The sequence below is a fragment of the Ursus arctos genome, unplaced genomic scaffold, assembly GCF_023065955.2.
Source record: "Ursus arctos isolate Adak ecotype North America unplaced genomic scaffold, UrsArc2.0 scaffold_31, whole genome shotgun sequence".
Classification (NCBI taxonomy): Eukaryota; Metazoa; Chordata; class Mammalia; order Carnivora; family Ursidae; genus Ursus; species Ursus arctos.
In genome coordinates this window covers 30,685,868-30,706,141 of record NW_026622997.1, presented here as the reverse complement: position 1 = coordinate 30,706,141, position 20,274 = coordinate 30,685,868, and the positions used below count along the sequence as shown (strand labels likewise).

The following is a 20,274-nucleotide window of genomic DNA, read 5'->3' as shown; positions in this document are numbered from 1 at the left end:
GTTCGGTAGATGCTCTCTGCCTGGATAGATGTTTGAAAGATGCCATTCACTGAGCTGAAGTACTTTAAAAAAGAGAGTTGTGAGAAAATGTGGAAAGATACTTCCACTAAGAAAACAATCAAAGCACCAAACAAGGATGGCAATATGAACTATGGTAAAAGGCCTATTTAAAGAGTTCATTTGGAACAATAAATTAGAATGGTTGATTTTCTTATCTTTACCCTTGTATATACTATTTGAGACCCATGTTTCATTTCCATGAGTGTGGCAAATTAGTTCAAATTGAGTTACTCATTTAGTTGGAAATAATTATAAATAGTATTATTGTACTATTGCAGTTGAAGTGTTTAGGTAGCTATCATTCGTGATAAGTTTTGGAATACACGAAGAGGAGCTCAAATGTTGGAGAAATAGCTAGACTAAGAGTCGGAGATAGGATTCTGGCTTCGGCTGACTCTAACTAGCCCTTGCCTCTCTGGGGGTTAGCTTCCTTCCTTTCCGGTGACACCAGGGTAGACATCTTGATTTCTAAGGTCCTACTACCCCTGAACATTCCATGACAGAATTCTAAATGTTTATGAAAGTTACAGGGGTGATACAAAATTATCTTCAGCAAATATGTAAAAGATTATAACATACATTTTGATTTTTTATTATGAAAATTTTCAAACATATACAAAAGTAGAGATTTTTTCCCTATGATATAGTAACTCCCCAAATTCAACAATTTATAATGTATATTTTTAAACTGGAGGTTTTTGGCAACCAAAATAAAAGGAAAAACTTTTTTCCCAATTATAGACAATGCCACAAAGCCACCACTGTAGAGCTAACTTTGGGGCAGGCTAAATTAAATCAGATCTTGCTCTTAGTAGTAGTTTCAGTGGGAGTCTTTATTTTTAGCTTTCTGTTTTAAAATAATTTTCAACTTATAGACAAACTGTGAAACTAGTACAGAGAATTCTCTTATATGCTTCACCCAACTTCCCCTAATGTTCACATCTTCCCTCACCACAGTACATCTATCAAAGTCAGGAAATTAACCTTGATGCAATACTATTAACTGTTCTGCAGATCTTATGTGAATATCATCAGTTCCCAAACTGATGTCCTTTTTCTGGTCCATGGTCAGATTCAGGATTCACCGCTGTATTTAGTCCCTCTGATAGTAGTCTCTCCAGTCAGTGACAGTTGATCAGTCTTTCTGTGATTTTCATGACTTTAACACTTTTGAAGACAGCTGGCTGTTTATAGAATATACTTCAGTTTGGGTTTGTCTGATTAGATTGAAGTTACACATTTTTTGAAAAATACCATAGGAGTGATGTTGTGCCCTTCTCAGTTCATCATTATCAGGAGGTACAGGATAGTGATGATACTAACTTGGGTCCCTTGGTTAAGGTGGGGTCAGCCATGTTTCTCCTTTGTAAAGTTCCTATTTTTACCTTACTGAGTATCTCGTTGGGAGAGAACTACTAAGAGACCATGCAGAGATCTTCTGTTACATCACACCTTCACATATTGATTTTAGCATCCATGAATGATTTTTTTTCTATGAGTGATTTCTGTATGCAGCAGTTATTACTGTAGTATTTGCCTAATGGTGATTTTTCTATTTCCGTTGTTCTTCTACAGTTTAATTGGAATTCTGCTAAAGGAAGAGCTGCCTCTCCTTCTCTGTTTTTTCAGTTATTATAATAGTCAGGACTCATGGGAATTTATTTGATTCTGTGGGTTATTATTCATTGCTATTCTTATTTGTTGCTCAGATTGTCCCAGGTTTGGCCATTAGAAGGTTGTTTTCAACATACCTGCTTTGGTTTTTAAGCACTTCCTTACTTTTTTTTTTTTTTTTTTTTTTTAATTTTACTTATGGGGCACCTGGATGGCTCAGATGGTTAAACATCTGCCTTCAGCTCAGGTCATGATCTCTGGGTCCTGGGATTTAGCCCCATGTCAGGCTCCTTGCTCAGCGGGGAGTCTGCTTCTACCTCTCCCTCTGCTTCTCCCCCCCACTCGCTCTCTTTCTCTCTCTCTGTCTCTCAAGTGAATAAATAAAATCTTTTTAAAAATTATTTTTAAAAAGGATTTTACTGATTTATTTTAGAGACAGAGGGAGAGAATCCCAAGCAGACTTCATGCTAAATGCAGAGTCCGACCAAGGGCTCAGTCCCACAACCCTGAGACCATGACCCTAGCTGAAACCAACAGTTGGATGCTTAACCAACTGAGCCACCCAGGCGTCCCAGTACTTCCTTACTTTTGGTATAAGATGCTCTAGGCTCATTTTGTAACTTCCTTGCTGTTTCTCCAAGGAGCTCTGATTTCTTTTATTAGAGATATTCTAATATTTAGAATATTTAGAAACCAAGATACCTGGGTACTAGGTATACTCACACTATGGAATGTTATTGCTTCTAGAACCTCTTAAGCAGACAGAGCTAGGAAATACATGTGCCTCAATATGCATATATACACAACTATATGTATTCTTTATCAGTCTGTATATGTATTGCAAACTATGAGTACATACTAACACTGCCAGTTCCAATCCAGCACCACAGGTTCACTCTCACCTTCTCCCGTTGCTTATTTAAAACTGCTTTCTCCAGCAGTGAGAAACGTTACTCTCATTATCCACAATATATTTATTTGCTTAATTGTAGTTTACACAGAAAGTAGTTTTAGAATTGCTAACCCACACCCTGTGAAAAACAAACTTCCTAACTATAGGAAATATTTGTGTATAGTTCCTTTAGGCATGAGCCTTAGAGCATACATTGAAAGCACTGCTTTCCAACTTCGGTTAGTTATTCTTTGTCACTCCCTTCAGTGTGGTTATGCTATTCCTTCCTAATGCATTTATGTTCATTCGTTATGTTTGTGTTCCACACACACTGGTTGATGATGTTGACTACTTATTTGTGTTTGGGGTAGATGAAACATTACCATGATTCTAAACTATCCAAAAAGATATACACAGAAGTGTTTTTCCCCCCTCATCTCTACTAACCTGTTCCCATTTCCCCATTATTTCCACCTTCCTTCCTACCTACCTCCGTTGGTCACAAGTCACATTAGTTCCTGGTTTATATTTTTTGTATTTCTTCTGCAGAAATAAGCAGGTACCTGTATTTTTTCTCTTTTATTTCCTTCCCTTAACATACTATCAGTGGATTTTTTAAAAATTTGAATAATTCTTTGTCTCATTTTACTTTTTCAGTTTCCAAATATCTTAAGAAAGGGTAATGACTGATTTTTGTCTCTCATCTTGTTAGGATTGTACTTTCTTGGGAAATTTTAGAGTAAGTGGTTTATTTTGACTTTTTCTCCCAAAAGTTCTTTTTGGTTTTCTGGAACTAATCAGGTTTATAAAAATGTATTTTCATTTATCAAGGGTAAGGTGTCCTGCTTTCCCTCTTTGAAACAAGTTCACCGTGTGTGGGAGGAGGACAGAAGGTTGACTTAAAAGTGGTCTCTGTCCGAAACCACGATCACCTTGTTCTTTTGGAAGTCTTCTCAGTCTTGACCAGTTTGCCTTTTCTGATAGCATCACCTTAGATTCAAAGCCAGGAAGAAATTCCAGAACTAAAGCCAATTCTGCAGTGAAGGAGAATAGGAGACAGTGATGATCCATCATATAACAAATCATTATAGACACATAAGAGTTACAGAGTGCCTGTCACTTTTGTGTAAAGGTACAGTGAGTAATCAGGGGAGGGGCACACAGGCTTTGGAAGTGATAGACTTGAATACTGAATCTTGGAATCGCTACTTGATATTCTTAGGACTTTAGACAACTTACTTGACTTACTTGGGCAATCAGATTTGTCATCTGTAAAACAGGAATGATAATCTTTTACACCCACAGAGGTTGTTGTGACAGTTAAATGAAGAAAGGTGCCTAGTACAGGACATTTAATTTCTTCTTTCTACTCTCTATATTTTGCTTAATTTGCTTTGCTTCCTGAAAATAGATTTAAGGAAGGAAATCCTTGACTCCTCTTCATCTTATATCCTACATCCAGTTCATCAGCAAATCGTTTTGGCTCTACCAGGGTTGACCTGGAACCCATGATTAATTTGTCTTTGTTGCTAAGGAAAGTCTTCAAACTAATTCTATAGCTTCTTAATACTTATTGTACCTAAATACTATTTATCCAGGATGTTTGTTTGGTTTTTGGAGAATAAAGTTATGGACTGAATCAAAAGACTTTTACTGAATTGTGATCTTTTGCTTCCTTTTAATTATTTTGTATGTGGAAGAGGAGAGAACTTAACATTAGTTGACAGGATTTATTCTTCCTCAAAAAAAATTTAAGATTGTATTTATTTGAGAGAAAGAGAATGAGAGAGAGCACAAGCGGGGGGGGGGGGGGGGCAGAGGGAAAAGACAAAGCACCGCTGAGCAGGGAGCCTGACGCAGGGCTCCATCCCAGGACCCTGGGATCATGACCTGAGCCGAAGGCAGACACTTAACCAACTGAGCCACCTGGACACCCCTCAAAGAAATTTTACCCTCTCTGTCAGGATCCTATTAATTGCAGATCAATTTTTAGATTCTGTTCCAGTGTGCTTTTTCTTATGTCAATTAAGATGACCATCTTGTAATTTTTATTCAATCTTGTTCTTTTTCCATTAAAAAAAAAAAGTCACAGTGTTCTAAGGTAGTCTAATTGACTTTGGGATGATGACTGTTACTTTAGTCATCATACTTTAGTTGCCTGCAGTAGCCACATTGTTAACTTTTAGCTTTGCTTTCTTAGAAATCTAATCTGACTGGCACAAGGCTCTAAATAGCTACCACTCCTCCTTCCCCAAGTCCCCCATCTTTCACATTTTTTGATTTGTTAACTTCGGTGCTTAGAGTAGACACATCAAATGCTGGCTGCCTGTGGCTCTCTTGCCTCATGGTGCTTTCCACTGCATTTGAATGCAAAAAATGCAGACAGTTGTCAGTGTTTTCAAACATGACCATTTCAGCAGAGCCATCTGCAGGATTCAGTTTGTTGGAATACCCTTCCTTCTCACCTCCTTTCCCTATCCAGATCCCGCTGAATTCTTAAGAGACGGGCAAGGGGTTTGGAGAATGATTTTTAAAAAGAGTAAGAAATCCACAGTCGGCTGGAAAATAGGGAGAATATAAGAAGTGGATTAGATATTATGAAAAATTTCTGGACTATATAAAGTAGATAAAATTGGACTGATGGAAACTAGACTCAGGAAACCCAACTCAAAACAGGTGTAGAGGAGATCTCTGCAGAGGTACATACCATTCTTCTCAACAAACTTGGGCAGAACTCCAAGCTCACAGTCAGCTGGTGCAAGGGAGCCAAAGCAGGCTATGGGGCAATCACCAGGGTTGTTATAAAACAATATGGAACAGCTGGGGCAGTAAATTTTAGTAGCAGTACTCAACTTTGGCTGAATTTAGAATTACCTGGGGAGCTTTTAAAATCCTGATGCGGGCCCAACCAGTTAAATAAGAATCTTAAATCTCTGATGGCTAATGATTTTGAACATTTTTTCATGTGTCTGTTAGCCATTTGTATGTCATCATTGGAAAAGTGTCTGTTCATATCTTCTGCCCATTTTATGATTTGTTTATTTGTTTCTCACGTATTGAGTTTGAGAAGTTCTTTGTAGATCTTGGATACCAGTCTTTTATCTGTAGCATCATTTGCAAATATATTCTCCCATTTCGTGGGCTGCCTCTTAGTTTTTTTTTACTATTTCCTTGGCTGTGCAGAAGCTTTTTATCATTAGCCATCAGGGAAATTCAAATCAAAACCACACTAAGATACCACCTTACGCCAGTTAGAATGGCAAAAATGGACAAGGCAAGAAACAACAATTGCCGGAGAGGATGTGGAGAAAGGGGATCCCTCCTACATTGTTGGTGGGAATGCAAGTTGGTACAGCCACTCTGGAAAACAGTGTGGAGGTCCCTTAAAAAGTTAAAAATTGAGCTACCCTATGACCCAGCCATTGCACTACTGAGTATTTACCCCAGAGATACAGACGTAGTGAAGAGAAGGGCCATATGCACCCCAATGTTCATAGCAGCATTGTCCACAATAGCTAAATCGTGGAAGGAACCGAGATAGATGCCCTTCAACAGATGACTGGATTAAGAAGTTGTGGTCCATATATACAATGAAATATTACTCAGCTATCAGAACGAGTTCTCAACATTTGCTGCAACATGGACGGCACTGGAAGAGATAATGCTAAGTGAAATAAGTCAAGCAGAGAAAGACAATTATATGATTTCTCTCATCTATGGAACATAAGAACTAGGAAGATCGGTAGGGGAGGGGGGATAGGGAAGGGAGGGTGATCAGAAGGGGGGATGAAGCATGAGAGACTATGGACTCTGAGAAACAAACTGAGGGCTTCAGAGGGGAGGGGGCTGGGGGAATGGGATAGGCTGGTGATGGGTAGTAAGGAGGGCACGTATTGCATGGTGCACTGGGTGTTATACGCAACTAATGAATCATCGAGCCTTACATCGGAAACCGGGGATGTACTGTATGGTGACTAACATAATATAATAAAAAAACATTAAAAAAAAAAAGAATCTTAAATCTCACAGGCTGGAACTCCAGGCACACGTTTTTAAACTCCCTGGGTGATTCTAATTTGCAACCAAAGATTGAGAATTACTCTAGGGTCTGGCTGTGTCTTTGCTCCTGGGCTAAAGTCAGTAAGACCAGGATTTCTAAAATAAAATAGGGATCTGCCTCAGAAGACTCCGTGTGTCAGGACTTGGATTTAGAGAATGAGGATACAAAGTATCTTTGAGATTTTAAAGCGGATTTGAAGGGAACTAGCTCTGCACAATAGTAAGTAGGCTCAAGTGTTTTGCTCCTGAAGTCAGGCTTTTTTGTTTATCACCACTGGGGAAAGACGTGCCCAGCCTTCATGGGCATATCGTGCTCAGCTTATAGTAAATGCTCGGTAAATATTTCTGGAATCTCCACCCATAGATTTCCACAATCAGCCCACCCCTTTGGGGAAAAGCCTACCATGGAAATGTATTTAACCACTTAGATAAACTGTGCCAGGTATTGACAATCATTTGGTCTTTCTGAATCCTTCCTTTATAATACGATCAGATAACAAAGAAACATCAGCAAGTACCCATGAGAAAAAGAAGCCCCAAGATGGACTAAGAAGAAATAGAAAAGAACTTCTAAAATATTTGTTATTACTGGGGCACCTGGGTGGCTCAGTCAGTTAAGCGTCCAACTCTTGATTTCAGCTTAGGTCATGATCTCAGGGTCCTGGAATCAAGCCCCATGTTGGACTCAGTGCTCAGCACAGAGGTCTGTTTGTCCCTCTCCCTCTGCTCCTCTGCCCCCCGACCCACATGCAAACACGCTCTTCCTTTCTCAAATAAATTAAAAATCTTTTTTTAAAAAATAAAATACTTAGTACTATCTTCAGAGATACTTAATAGGACATTAAATTCATAAGTTAAAAAACCAGCTTCTCTGAAAAAGGAAAACGAAGATAAAGTTTCTGGAAATTAAGAATATTGTCAAAATTGGAACTCAGAGGAAGGGTTGAAAGGCAAAACGGGCAGTCCCAGAATTCTGAATTGGTGATATAAAAAAGGTAGTCTAGGATCTCTCAGAACGTAGATCAAGAAAACCCAAAGATATGGAAGGTGAAAGAAAGGAGATGGGGATGAAAAATCAAAGATAGACTGATTGAATCTAATCAAACGTGATAGAAGAAAATTTCCTAGAGAAGATAGAAGAACCTTAAGAGTTGAAAAGGCCAGCTGAGAGGGGCCTACAGCAGCAAAGAGTGCTTTTTCACCTAGATACGTTCTGGTGAGATTTCTTAATCCCACAGCTTAAAAGAAAATTTTGAGCTTTTCCATGGAGGAACAAGCTCTATGCAAACAAATGAGAATCAGAATGACATCAGACTTACTCATGACACTAAATACTACATGACAATGCTTTGAGCATTGCAACTATGAGTATTTTGAACCTAGAGTTGCATACTCAGTCAATTCCTTTAAGTAGAAGAACAAGATCAACTTTTTGGAATATGCAGACTCATGCCCTTTTTGGAAAAAAAAAATACTGTAGGATATACTAAAATATCGCAAAAAATAAAGCCAAGAAGTGAAGACTTCAAGGCTTAAGCAACATTAGTGAGCAAAAAAGTAATTTCCATAACATGTCAGTGAAGTTGGATGCATTTATCTTGACAGATCCCTGAAATTTCAGGCAAAACTATAATGTTAAAAGTAATAATAGGTTAACAGTCCAGAACTGGGTCATTTTAACAAAATGCGATGCAGTGGGAAATGGAGAGGGGAGGCAAAATTGTCGAAAATGATTTTCTTGGGGCACCTGGGTGGCTCAGTCGGTTCAGTGTCCAACTCTTGATTTTGGCTCGGGTCATGATCTCAGGGTTGTGTGCTTGAGCCCTGCATCGGGCCCGTGCTTGGCGTGGAGCCTGCTTGAGATTCCCTCACCCCCTCTCCCTCTGCCTCTCCATCACCATCCCCCCTCACTCACACACACACTCTCCTTTTTTCTGTCAATAAATATCAAAAACCAAATGGTACCAAAAATTGGAAATAGAGGAATGAGTTCATGTATGCCCATGTTGAGATCTGATAGAGCTAAGAGGGTTTTTTTGGTTTTGTTTTTCACATGCTTTTGAAGTATTTGTGAATGTCCTGGTAAATTTTGTCCAGTAAGAGAGAGCAAATTCTTGAAACCACTTTATTATACGTTTTCACAAAATAATATAGTGTGGCACTTGGTCTAAAATGGACAGTGTTTATTCTTTCAGATATCTTTTTTTTTTTTTGAAGATTTTATTTATTTATTCGACAGAGATAGAGACAGCCAGCGAGAGAGGGAACACAAGCAGGGGGAGTGGGAGAGGAAGAAGCAGGCTCACAGCAGAGGAGCCTGATGTGGGGCTCGATCCCATAACGCCAGGATCACGCCCTGAGCTGAAGGCAGACGCCCAACCACTGTGCCACCCAGGCGCCCCTATTCTTTCAAATATCTTGAATTTATGTAGTTCCTTCTAAAAAAAGTAGCTTCAAGTCTTCAGGTAGAGTAAAATCTTAGTAGAAAATAGGCCTTTTTGTTATTTAAAAAATCCAGCCAGTGGATTTTAATACTTTAAAATAGTATTAAAGGGGGCGCCTGGGTAGCGCAGTCGTTAAGCGTCTGCCTTCGGCTCAGGGCATGATCCTGGCATTCTGGGATCGAGCCCCACATCGGGCTCCTCTGCTGGGAGCCTGCTTCTTCCTCTCCCTCTCCCCCTGCCTGTGTTCCCTCTCTCGCTGGCTGTCTCTCTCTGTCAAATAAATAAATAAAATCTTTTAAAAACATAAGTAAATAAAATAAAAAATAAAATAGTATTAAAAAACAGAAGCTCCATATCAGTAAAAATTTAAATAGCTCTTGGAATTTATTAAAAATAGTAGTACTGACTACTATTCAAAAAGGAAAATTCCCATAAGTGAGTGAAAATTACTACCATTTTCCTTAATGCCCTGTTTTCAAGTTAATTGTTAAATAAATATTTACTTTCTGGCCTTGAACTGTGTGTTAGGCACTGCGAGGTACAAAAGAAGTGTAAAACATGGCCTTTGCCTCCCTACTTTGAGTTTTATTCATACTGCAGTAGTGCTCTCTGTGGAGCCAGTAAGTGGCTTCTTGAGCCGAAGTTCTAAAACATGTTTAATCTGGTATAATTTACCACTCATTGCAGGAAAATAATCATAGCTAACTTCCACTGAGTTCATCTCTGTGTATCCACACGTAGCACAGGGTCCTCACACAGTAGATACCCTGATATAAGAATGAACGAATGCCGGGTGCTGGGCGAAAAGCTTTCATTCGGGCCCTGATTTAATTCTCTCCACAATTACTAGTTAGCTCATCTTGTTTTCCCTATTTTGTGGATGAAGAAACTGAGCTTCAGATAATTTAGATGACCTTGCCCAAAGCCACAACTGTTAAGTGGCAGAATGGGACTGGAATCCAGGTCTGACTAAAGTGCTTTCCCGGTGTGAAGAGAGGAATGATGCAGATTCGTGTTGGTGGAGAATTTATGGCTGTGCATACGCTTCCTATTTAGACTAAGATCTATCATCTGTCATCCGTTTGCATGAATTCTTCTAGCCAGGTAGCCAGGGTGCATGCCTGCCCTCAGTTAGCGTCTGCCCCTCAGTTCTGTCAGCAGTCATTGGTCATCTCTCTCGGTATAAAGTGGTACAGAGGAGGAAGGAGGCAGTTGGGGGAAATTTGACCACCATGCTTGATGGGAACAGTTTCTCTTCTAATCAGTGATTAATACGGCTCTCCTGATTTTAGAAATCCATCTCTGTTTCCTTGTTTGCCTTTTCAGGGCGTCATTAAGAATCCACTGTCTCTTGGATGTTCTGCTCTATTAGGCAGGCAGAGAGAAACTCATTTGGCATGAATTAGGCAGCAGAAAAAACCCTTGCCATGTGGGAGTAACCTGTCAGAACCTGGTTTTCTCTGGCCAGATGACTGGTCTTGTCTAGTAGTAATGCCATTACAACATTCCCATTCAGATCCCCATGACCCAGTAATTGTTTTGGGAATGAGTGCAAAGCTATCAGACACCAGCTACTATAATTAGAAAAGGGAAAAACAGACACTTACCAGAGCTAACGTCTTGAGGCTGGAGCGTTTACGGCACTTTTTTTTTTTTTTTTTTTTTTTTTTTTTAGGTTATGGAGCCTCCTTCTCAGTTTTGCTTCCTAAAATACAAATTCTAGTTTTTGGGTTCTTGCATTCCAGTTTTTGTTACTGCAGTACACTCTCTTTCCTTTTCCCCCCTATTTTAATCGGAGTACAAATTGCTGTCAGCACATCGAGTTCATGTGCCAGCCACATTCAGAACAGGGTGTTCTGTGCTCTTCAAAACAAAATTGCTCTAGGGCAGTAAGAGAACAATAAGTCAGAGCTCCAGTTTAAGTGATGCTTTGCAGCAGACCCGGCTTACTTGATGTGGTTACACTCGGGTTGCGCAGCAAAGCTCGGGTAATTTCATTTGGTTTGACTTCATGGGGTTTGGAGGACCTCCCCCCTCCAAGTTACATGGACTTTAAGTCAAGAGAAAATGTTGTTCCTTTTTGTGTATTTTTTTTTTCTCTACCAAAAAAGCCCTAAGTAGAAGCATCCTGTATGTACTTTTATTCTCTTTGGGCACGTCATAGATCATTTACTTCCCGTAAATCATGCGGTTGGAATTAGCAACAGACCTCCTGAGCCCTAGAGGCCGAGCTCCCAGTGAGTCATGATGGTTATTATTAAATATTTATTAAGTGAGTATTTGCACTAAAAGATGCAAGGTCAAAAGCAACCACAGGTCTTCCTTAGCCAGAGTTGCCACGGTTTTCTTTGGTATCAAGTGTCGAGACAATTAAAAAAAAAAACCCAAAAAACAAAAACCGAGCACTGGCCCTGGAGGAGCCAGGCATGTTCGCGTCTGTCACCATGAAGGGGGCCCTGCTGTGGCGGTCCTTGGCGTTTCTGTGGCTCCAGGGTGGTGTGTGAGTTCTTGTCAGCAGTCTTGTAGTACTTGTCACACCAGTGTTCTGAGTTTAGAAACCAGTTAACAGGGAGATAGCCCTTGCTACGTGCAGATGTAAAGAGTGAGTGGGCTGTATACTCCCTGAGCCTGTGTTACCTTCTCTTACTCTGACATTCCAGATGAAAAGGCTGCGGTTGTATACGTACATGTGAACTGGTGTGTGTGTGTGTGTGCATGTATCAGTTTAAGATTTGATGGTACTGTAGGTAGTGTTCAGGTCCAACTTAGAAGAGTTAGGTTTACAAAAAAAAAAAAAAAAAAAAAGTCCATACATAAAGTAGTAAGTATGAGAGTTATTGCAGATTTTTAAAAAAATTTTATGTTAGTCACCATACAGTTCATCCTTAGTTTTTGATGTAGCGTTCCATGATTCATTGTTTGCGTATAACACCCAGTGCTCCATGCAATACGTGCCCTCCTTAACACCCGTCACCGGCCTATCCCAGTCCCCGACCCCCCTCCCCTCTGAAGCCCTCAGTTTGTTTCCCAGAGTCCATAGTCTCTCATGGTTCATTCCCCCTTCTGTTTACGCCCCTTAGTTATGGCAGATTTTTACCTTCCGACCAGGTAGCCGTAAACATTGGTTCTGTCCTTTATTGTGTCTCCTATGCCAGCTGCTTTCAGTATAGTTTGCTTGCCTTCCTTATAATTTGAACCCTTTCTTTGGCTTGCTGGCTTCACTTATCTTTCCCAACACGTTTATTAGTAGCCAGTCTTTTTTTCCCCCCTAATATGATGGGTTGTCCCATGTAAAGAGAACTTCTGGAATTATTTATGTAATTTTAACATCGAGTACATGCATCAAGCTGAAAACTAGCCTAGGAAACTGACACACAGGCAGGAATCCTTTGCAGAGTCTCTGGATTTCCTGTTTTGAAAACACATTCAAACTTGATCAACCAAAAACCACAATGAATGTACTGATAGTTTCCTCCCCCACTAAATGTACTCTCCTTTAGGGAGGAAGATACTTCTAACAATAAACCTCAGACAGAAAAATCTGTCAGCTGAGTTGTGAAGCACCAGGATAATAAGTCTCAGTACTTGAGAATATTCCTCAACTCATGAGCTGAAATTCACTTCACTCAGCAATTTTTTTTTCATGAAAAATATCATCACATTAGTCTACATCAAATTTCTTGGGCAGATTTTAAAATATGTAAGAGCATAAACTTTTCAGAACTCTCAATTCCTTTAGCAACATCAGCTTTTCTTTATTTTAGTAAAAATATCTTAAGCCATAGACACCCTGCAGAACCTCTCTAGATGTATCTGAAAATAATAAAGCTGAATTTATTTGGAACTATTTTCCAATTCGAAAGAATTTTCAATGTGCTATCAGTTGACTGAGTTTTGTTTTATCTAGAGCATTCCAAAAGTGACTGTACTAGAGAGGATCATCTGCATTTATGACTGTGGGACATAGAGCAAAATTCCACCCTGAGAGCCAGTGTATTTCTTGCCCTTGTTTAGAGAGTCACGCCTCTCTCTAATTTGGCCCGAGTTCCTTGGACTTCATCCTACGTCTTCGACGGAAGCACGTCAGGATGGTCTTAATCCTAGTAAATCAGAAAAGGATAGAGCTTTATTTTTTTTTTAAGATTTTATTTATTTATTTGACAGAGAGAGAGAGATCACAAGTAGGCATAGTGGCAGGGAGAGAGAGAAGCAGACTCCCTGCTGAGCAGAGAGCCCCATGCGGGGCTCAAACCCAGGACCCTGGGATTATGACCTGAGCTGAAGGCAGATGCTTAACTGACTGAGCCACCCAGGTGCCCCAGGATAGAGAGCTTTAAAGCATAAATGCCCATGTGACATTGTGGCTCTTGATGTCTATACCACTGCTGTGTACTTTTCAGCGTTTATCTAATTTTTCAGGCCTGGGCTTAAAGGTACCTGGTCAAATAATTAACTGCAGGAATTGGCTTTGAAGCTGGTTTCTGGCCTGTAAGAACTGTATCACTGGGTCATAGATTCATAGAATTGTAGAGCCTCAGAGGACCTTTGAGATGTAGGTCAAAAGTAGAGTAAGTTGGAATTGAATTTGTGTTGGGAAACTAATAATTGTCTCATGAAACAAGTATAACAGAATGAGTAATTTTTAGTCTCTCTAAAGCATGTTAAAGTTAGAGAAACTGGTGTTAGAAAAGAAGCATTTTAGGAAATGGTTACATTTGAATCTAGGCCATTACATTACAGAAGTTAGAATAAAGAATTTTCTTAGCAAAGACCGATTATTACATTGCTTGGTGACTGCTGTGCCATTGCGTGAGCCATCCGTTTTTCTTACTGAGTCAAAGACCCAAATGGAAGAGAATGAGTATCTTTCATATGAAAAGTAGTTGGAAAGATTCAGAGAGTTGCTTATCCTAGAAAAAAAGTAATGGATCAAGAAAAATATACATATCTGTGTGCATTTTTCCTATTTTGTCTTGAAGAAACAAAAGCTTCTCTAATATGAAACTACCCTAGGAATTAGCTGAGTGAGTTTAAGTGGAATAGGAAATTAGGCCCCAAGAAATTGACCTCTTAACATTTCAGAAGAGATGGTTAAATAATTTGATTTGTGAAGTTATAGTAGACTAATGATTCCTTCACATTTTACAGTTATCACTCCACTAAGGGGTATAGCTGTTATATAGTTATTGATGATGCTGACTTTGGGTTTTCTGTTTTTACTCAAATATATTTGTGGATGAGATTAACACTCTTAAGAAAAAAGAGCTGCTTTTTTCAGTTAACCTTTGTTTATCTTGGGGAAATAGTCATTTAGTTGTTTTTTTTCCAAGCATCTGAAGTCAAAGTGTAGTTATAAATGTCTAAGTCATTATAAATTTGATATTAAATTCATGGGCACCTTGATAATTATCTATTAAATATTCTAGCATTTCTTGATCCTGTGTTACAGGTGAGGAAATTTCTGTCATATAGTAGGTATAAATTAAACCTGTGTTTCTGCTTTGTTTTATTATCCACTAAGCTATCTTTTTTTTTTTTTTTAAGATTTATCTATTTATTTTAGAGAGAGTGTGAGTGGGAGGCACAGGGAGAGGGCGAGAGGGAATCCTCAAGCAGACTCTCCACTGAGCAGGGAGCCTGACATGGGGCTCTGTCCCAGGACCCTGAGATCACGACTTGAGCTGAAATCAAGAGTTGGCCACATAACCAACTGAGCCACCCAATTGCCCCTCAAGCTATCTTATTGATACAGTTGTTGGTAATCACAAGTTTAAACTTAGAAATAGGATTGCTCTTAAATTTTCAGACTGGGTAGACGAAGTATCAATAGGCCATACCCCTTGTGTGTCTAGATGAAATGAGAAAGGGGAAATAATCATTTATCATTTCCCTAAATTAGCCAGTCCTACAGAGCAGCTTTGATTGACCTGTCTCCTTTCCCTCAGTCCACCTGGAAGGCCGCTATGATGGAAGGATGTTTGATTGCAGAGATGTGGTATTCATTGTTGGGGAAGGAGAAGACCATGACATTCCAATTGGAATTGACAAAGCCCTGGAGAAAATGCAACGGGAAGAACAATGTATTTTATATCTTGGACCACGGTAAGCAGCATACCAGTTCAGTACACAGTGAAGTTATCTAAAGGACAGGGGTGTGTGTGTGTGTGTGTGTGTGTGTGTGTGTGTGAGAGATATAAGAAGGTGGTCTACTTTCATTTTTTTTTTTTTAAAGATTTTATTTATTTATTTGACAGAGATAGACAGCCAGCAAGAGAGGGAACACAAGCAGGGGGAGTGGGAGAGGAAGAAGCAGGCTCATAGCGGAGGAGCCTGATGTGGGGCTCGATCCCAGAACGCCGGGATCACGCCCTGAGCCGAAGGCAGATGCTTAACGACTGAACCACCCAGGCGCCCCTACTTTCATTATTTTGCATGTAGCTCTTCAGTTTTCCCCACACCATTTACTAAAGAGACCATCTTTTCCCCATTATATAGTCCTGCCTCCTCTGGCGTAGATTAATTGACCAAGTAAGTGTGGATTTATTTCTGGGCTCTCTATCTTGTTCCATTGATCTATGTGTCTATTTTGTGCCAGTATCACAGTGTTTGGATTACTGCAGTTTTGTAGTGTATCTTGAAGTCTGGGAGTGTGATACCCCTCTTCACCTTTGTTCTTCTTAAGATTGCTTTGGCTATGTAGGGTCTTGTGTGGTTCCTTATAAATTTTAGGATTATTTGTTCTAGTTCTGTGAAAAATTCTATTGGTATCTTGATAGAGATTGCATTGAATCTGTAGATCGTTTTCGGTAGTATGGATATTTTAACAATACGAATACTTCCAATTCATAGTCATGGTATATCTTTCCATTTGTGTCCTCTTCAATTTCTTTCATTAGTGTTTTATATTTGTGACAACATGGACGGAGCTAGAGGGCATTGTGCTAAGTGAGAGAAGTCAGACTGAGAAAAATACCATATGATTTCACTTATATGTGGAATCTAAAAAAACACAAATGAACAAACAAAACAGAAACAATCATATATACAGAGAACAAACGTGATTGCAGAGGGTTTGGGGGGGTTAGGTGAAATAAGCAAAGGGGGAATTAAGAGGTACAAACTTATGGTTATAAGATAAGTCACAGGGATGAAAGGTATAGCATAGGAAATACAGTAAATAATATTGTGCTAATATTTTATGCTAATGGATGGTGACTGTATTTGTCATGGTGAGCATAGTGTAATATAGAATCATCAAATCACTGTGCTGTACCCCTGAAACTGATGTAACATTGTACTCAACAATAATTAAAAAAAAAAAACACAGGTATACACTTGCTTTTTCAATCAATATTTTGGTGTTTTCAATGAAATTAATGGTAACAGTGGAAACAATTAAACCAGGCTACAGTTAGTCATGGAGTGAACTAATGGGCCATGTAATATCACAAAGATCTGCGAGCCTGTTTACTTGATTGTTGGGTGTCAAGGATAGGACTAACAGGCGAGTTTTGCTCTTTATTTGTTTTGCCTGCCATATTGTCAAGACAGGATGCTACTGGCTCGTCTCACATGATTCTCCTGCCCCCCTCTTTCCTTTTCTCTAAATTAGGTGGGAGGCAGTAAAACATGTGAGGGTTGGAAGCAGAAGAAGCATTTGGATGATTTATTACCACTTGAATTTATGCCACCTGTTCTTATACAGAGTCCCTGGGGGGGAAAAGAAAGTGTTCTTCCTGGATCTAAAGGCAGCGGAGATGACTCATTTTTGCCTAAATTCTTCCCATCATAAGGATATCCATTAGCACTTCCCAGCTTAGAACTATCAGACACTAACAGTCTCTCTTGTGAAAACATGTTTGGCATTATTTTTGGACCTAAAATTATACCATGAATCTAACCCTTCTATCTTGAGAAATGGACCCTTGAGAGAAAGCAGGGTGTTTTGATTCTGTTTGCATGAAAGTGCATCTGCTTATCTGGAGGCTCCTCCCTCTCTGGCTCCTTGGATTTCAGTCCAGGATTCTGAGTTCTTGCGAATGCGGACGGCCTGCACTTACCGATAGGTGCAGCTGGACTTTTGTACACTTGATGGCCTTTGTGGAGCCTCGGGAGTAACTCAGTGGCGTATTCACCTTTGCCCTCATACCTGAGCCCTAATTCTGTTTCCCAGGTGAGGTTTGGCCAGGCCTGCCGATGCTCTACACCTGGACCCCTTTTAGAGCCTTCGTGGAGGCACCTTTTATTTCACACCTTCTTTTTCTCTGCCATCCTTTTCCCACTACTATATTCCTGTTTTAGTGTGTTTTATGTACATTTACCCTATCATTGTAGTTCACCTTCAGGTAAACTTATTTCTCTCCTTCTAGAAGGAACTGTTTTTTACTCAAGTAGAGCATAAAGAAAGCTGTCTCCTCCATATCCAGGTAGTATCTAATTATTTTTAATCTAGCTTTCTAAAATTGTAGTTCTAGACTCATATGAAGAGAGTGGTGTTTATGTCCACTGCATGCTTTCAGATTTCAGCTCCTCGAGGATGGATAATTCTGCATACATGCAAGCATAGATTGTATGAATCAGTTTATTACATTTTGAGCTAGCTAACAAGACAGCTTGGGGGGCAGCTGGCTCAAGTTTAATGGCAAAGAGATACAGAAATCATCCTTACATTTATTCATGCAAATAGTTCCTTGCACATTTAAATCGTTTGTTGTGTCATTAATGGTTAACCCCCCCACTATTACCTTATCAGCTGTGTCCACTTGTACAAGTCACTTAACTCTCCTCAGCCTCAGTTTCCCCTTCAGTAAAATGGGGATAACAGGATCTGCATAAAGTTGTGGAGGTCTGAGTGAGGTAATGCACGCAAAGAACTTTGCAGAGTACCTGACACATATAAACTCTCTGTATATTAGCTGTTATTGCTACTGTGGTGACTATTTTTCTATTCCATTTTACCCTTAGACCACAAGAAAAAGGAAATCCAGTTTTAACATCGGGTAGATTTTTCAAATCTTTTCAGTTATAAAAGTAATAGTTTTCAAAAATTTCTAGGTATAAAAGTTTTTTCGGGGGCGCCTGGGTAGCGCAGTCGTTAATCATCTGCCTTCGGCTCAGGGCGTGATCCCGGCGTTATGGGATCGAGCCCCACATCAGGCTCCTCCGCTGGGAGCCTGCTTCTTCCTCTCCCACTCCCCCTGCTTGTGTTCCCTCTCTCGCTGGCTGTCTCTCTGTCACATAAATAAATAAAATCTTTAAAAAAAAAAGTTTTTTCATACGTTTCATGGAAATAATTCAGCACAGTTAGAAAAAGATACTGGTTAGTGTGTCGAGGAGCTCTGTGAAGTGTGTACTCTGCATGTGAGGCTGTCCGCGCAGGCCGACCATCCCCTCACCAGGCGCGTGTGAGTGCTCACAGTGGGCTTGCTTGTCTTGCTCACATCCCCACACACCACAGAACAGTGCAGATGAGCGTCGCCGTAGGTTTGGCTGCCGCAAATTCACGCTCTGAAGTTCCCTCGCGTCATCTGCATTTCATTCTCTAGAAGATCTTCAGAGCGCACCTCTGCGACTCTGATAGACTCCTTGGTAGGATGTTTTCATAATAAATTCATAAAACACTTCCACAGAACCAATTTTCTTTCTTCTCAACAGAACAGTATCTTTTATATTGTGTTTAATACTGTTTAATACTTTCATATTGTGCTCATTTTAGGTAAGATATGGCTAGTTATAATTTTTTTCCTCCCTTTCCTTATGTTTCTATCCTGCACCAGCCCCAGACAAAAACACAGGCTGCCAAGAGCCAGAATGTTTAATTATGAGGCAGTGCAGGTTAAAAAATAAACAGTTTTCTGGGGACCCAGAGAGTCTGAATTTAAATCCTGGCTCTGCTGCTGCCTCTTTGTGTGACTCTCCGGAAGCAGTTCTCTCTGAGCCTCAGTTTCTTCATCTGTAAAAATGAAGCAGTTGGTAAGCATTTGTGGTACAATACTTCTTGTATGCACATAAAGCCTTAATGGTCATTAATAGTCACATTTTATATCTCTGCTGTCTGCAGGCAACTGTTAATTCAAGAATATTAATACCAGATTTCTTCTGTTCTTTCAGTCAGATGAATTTGTGTGCCCTGGGTCCTTCCTTGCCCAGGCCGATCTAGCACAAGTCTGACAACTTTCTGTATAACTTGGAAGTCAGGCTAGATGCTCGCAAAGCAGCTTGGTGTGGGCTTACGCCTCCCCAGGATGGTGTGCTCCACAGAAATCTTCACAGAGTCTCTTCACACCCCCCCCCCCCACGTCCCCCACCCCTAGCCTTGGGACTTTGATTCACAAGTTCCTCTAAGGCGGCTTGTCTTATCCTCAGCAGTGTTGACATTTGGGGCCAGATATTTCTTGATTGTGGGGGCTGTTCTATGCGTTGTAGGGTGTCCTACCCACTAAATGCTGGTAGCACCCCAGTAGTTGAGGCAAGCCCCAAATCTCTAGACATTACCAAATGTCCCTGTTGGGGGCTGGATTAAAATCACCCCTGTCGAGAGTCACTGGCCTAAGGCAAGTGTCAGGCCGTCTATTGGGTTTGTACCTGTTTAGCGCAAGGCTCCAAATACCACATGCTGTCAGTAAACATCAGCAAGGACTCACCTGCCTATCTAGTTCCCAACAGTTAAGGAATGTTCCGTTATTTACCAGACGGTAGAAACCCAATAGGAGATATATAGGTCTAAGAGCTCAAAGTAGAAAACTAGTCATGACTGCCTAAAATCGGCCACTGGTAATTATGTCCTCTTTGATTTCTTTGCTGAAGATACCCTTTGCCCTGCTATTAAAACTGCCACACCCCATTCCTACCAACTGTCTTTGTATTTCTGTGCCTCTCTCTGGCTCGAGCTTTCCTTTTCTTGTGTAGTAGAGGAGGTAAGCATTTTCTTCCTGAAAAACTCAGGGAAGGGGTAAAGAAAGTGATGTAAGCAGCAGGATAGGAGTGTTGCCTCTTCTAGTCGTTTTGCCCCGGAGAAAATTGGAGGTATTAGCATCTACCTGGTTTTGGCATCCTTCAACCCATAGCCTGAAACTTTGGGTTTACTAAGTTATCTTGCAGTACCATTCCATATATTCAAGAGTAGTTTGGCCTTGAAACAGATGGGAACAGAATATAGTCCAGTGAACACTTTCATAAGATGCTGGGCATTGTACTGGACGCTGG

The 20,274-nt window shown here is 40.1% G+C and overlaps 1 protein-coding gene across 11 annotated transcripts in view; it reads left to right on the top strand.

Annotated features, from left to right (window-relative positions):
- Nucleotides 1-20,274, top strand: part of FKBP5 (FKBP prolyl isomerase 5) — a 114,496-nt gene that overhangs the window by 77,586 nt on the left and 16,636 nt on the right. For all 11 annotated transcript variants that reach the window (XM_026482736.4, XM_026482732.4, XM_048225775.2 and 8 more), the window contains one exon: nt 15,015-15,171. In XM_026482736.4, coding sequence (XP_026338521.2) covers nt 15,015-15,171 — 157 coding nt within the window. The remainder of the gene's footprint in view (nt 1-15,014; nt 15,172-20,274) is intronic.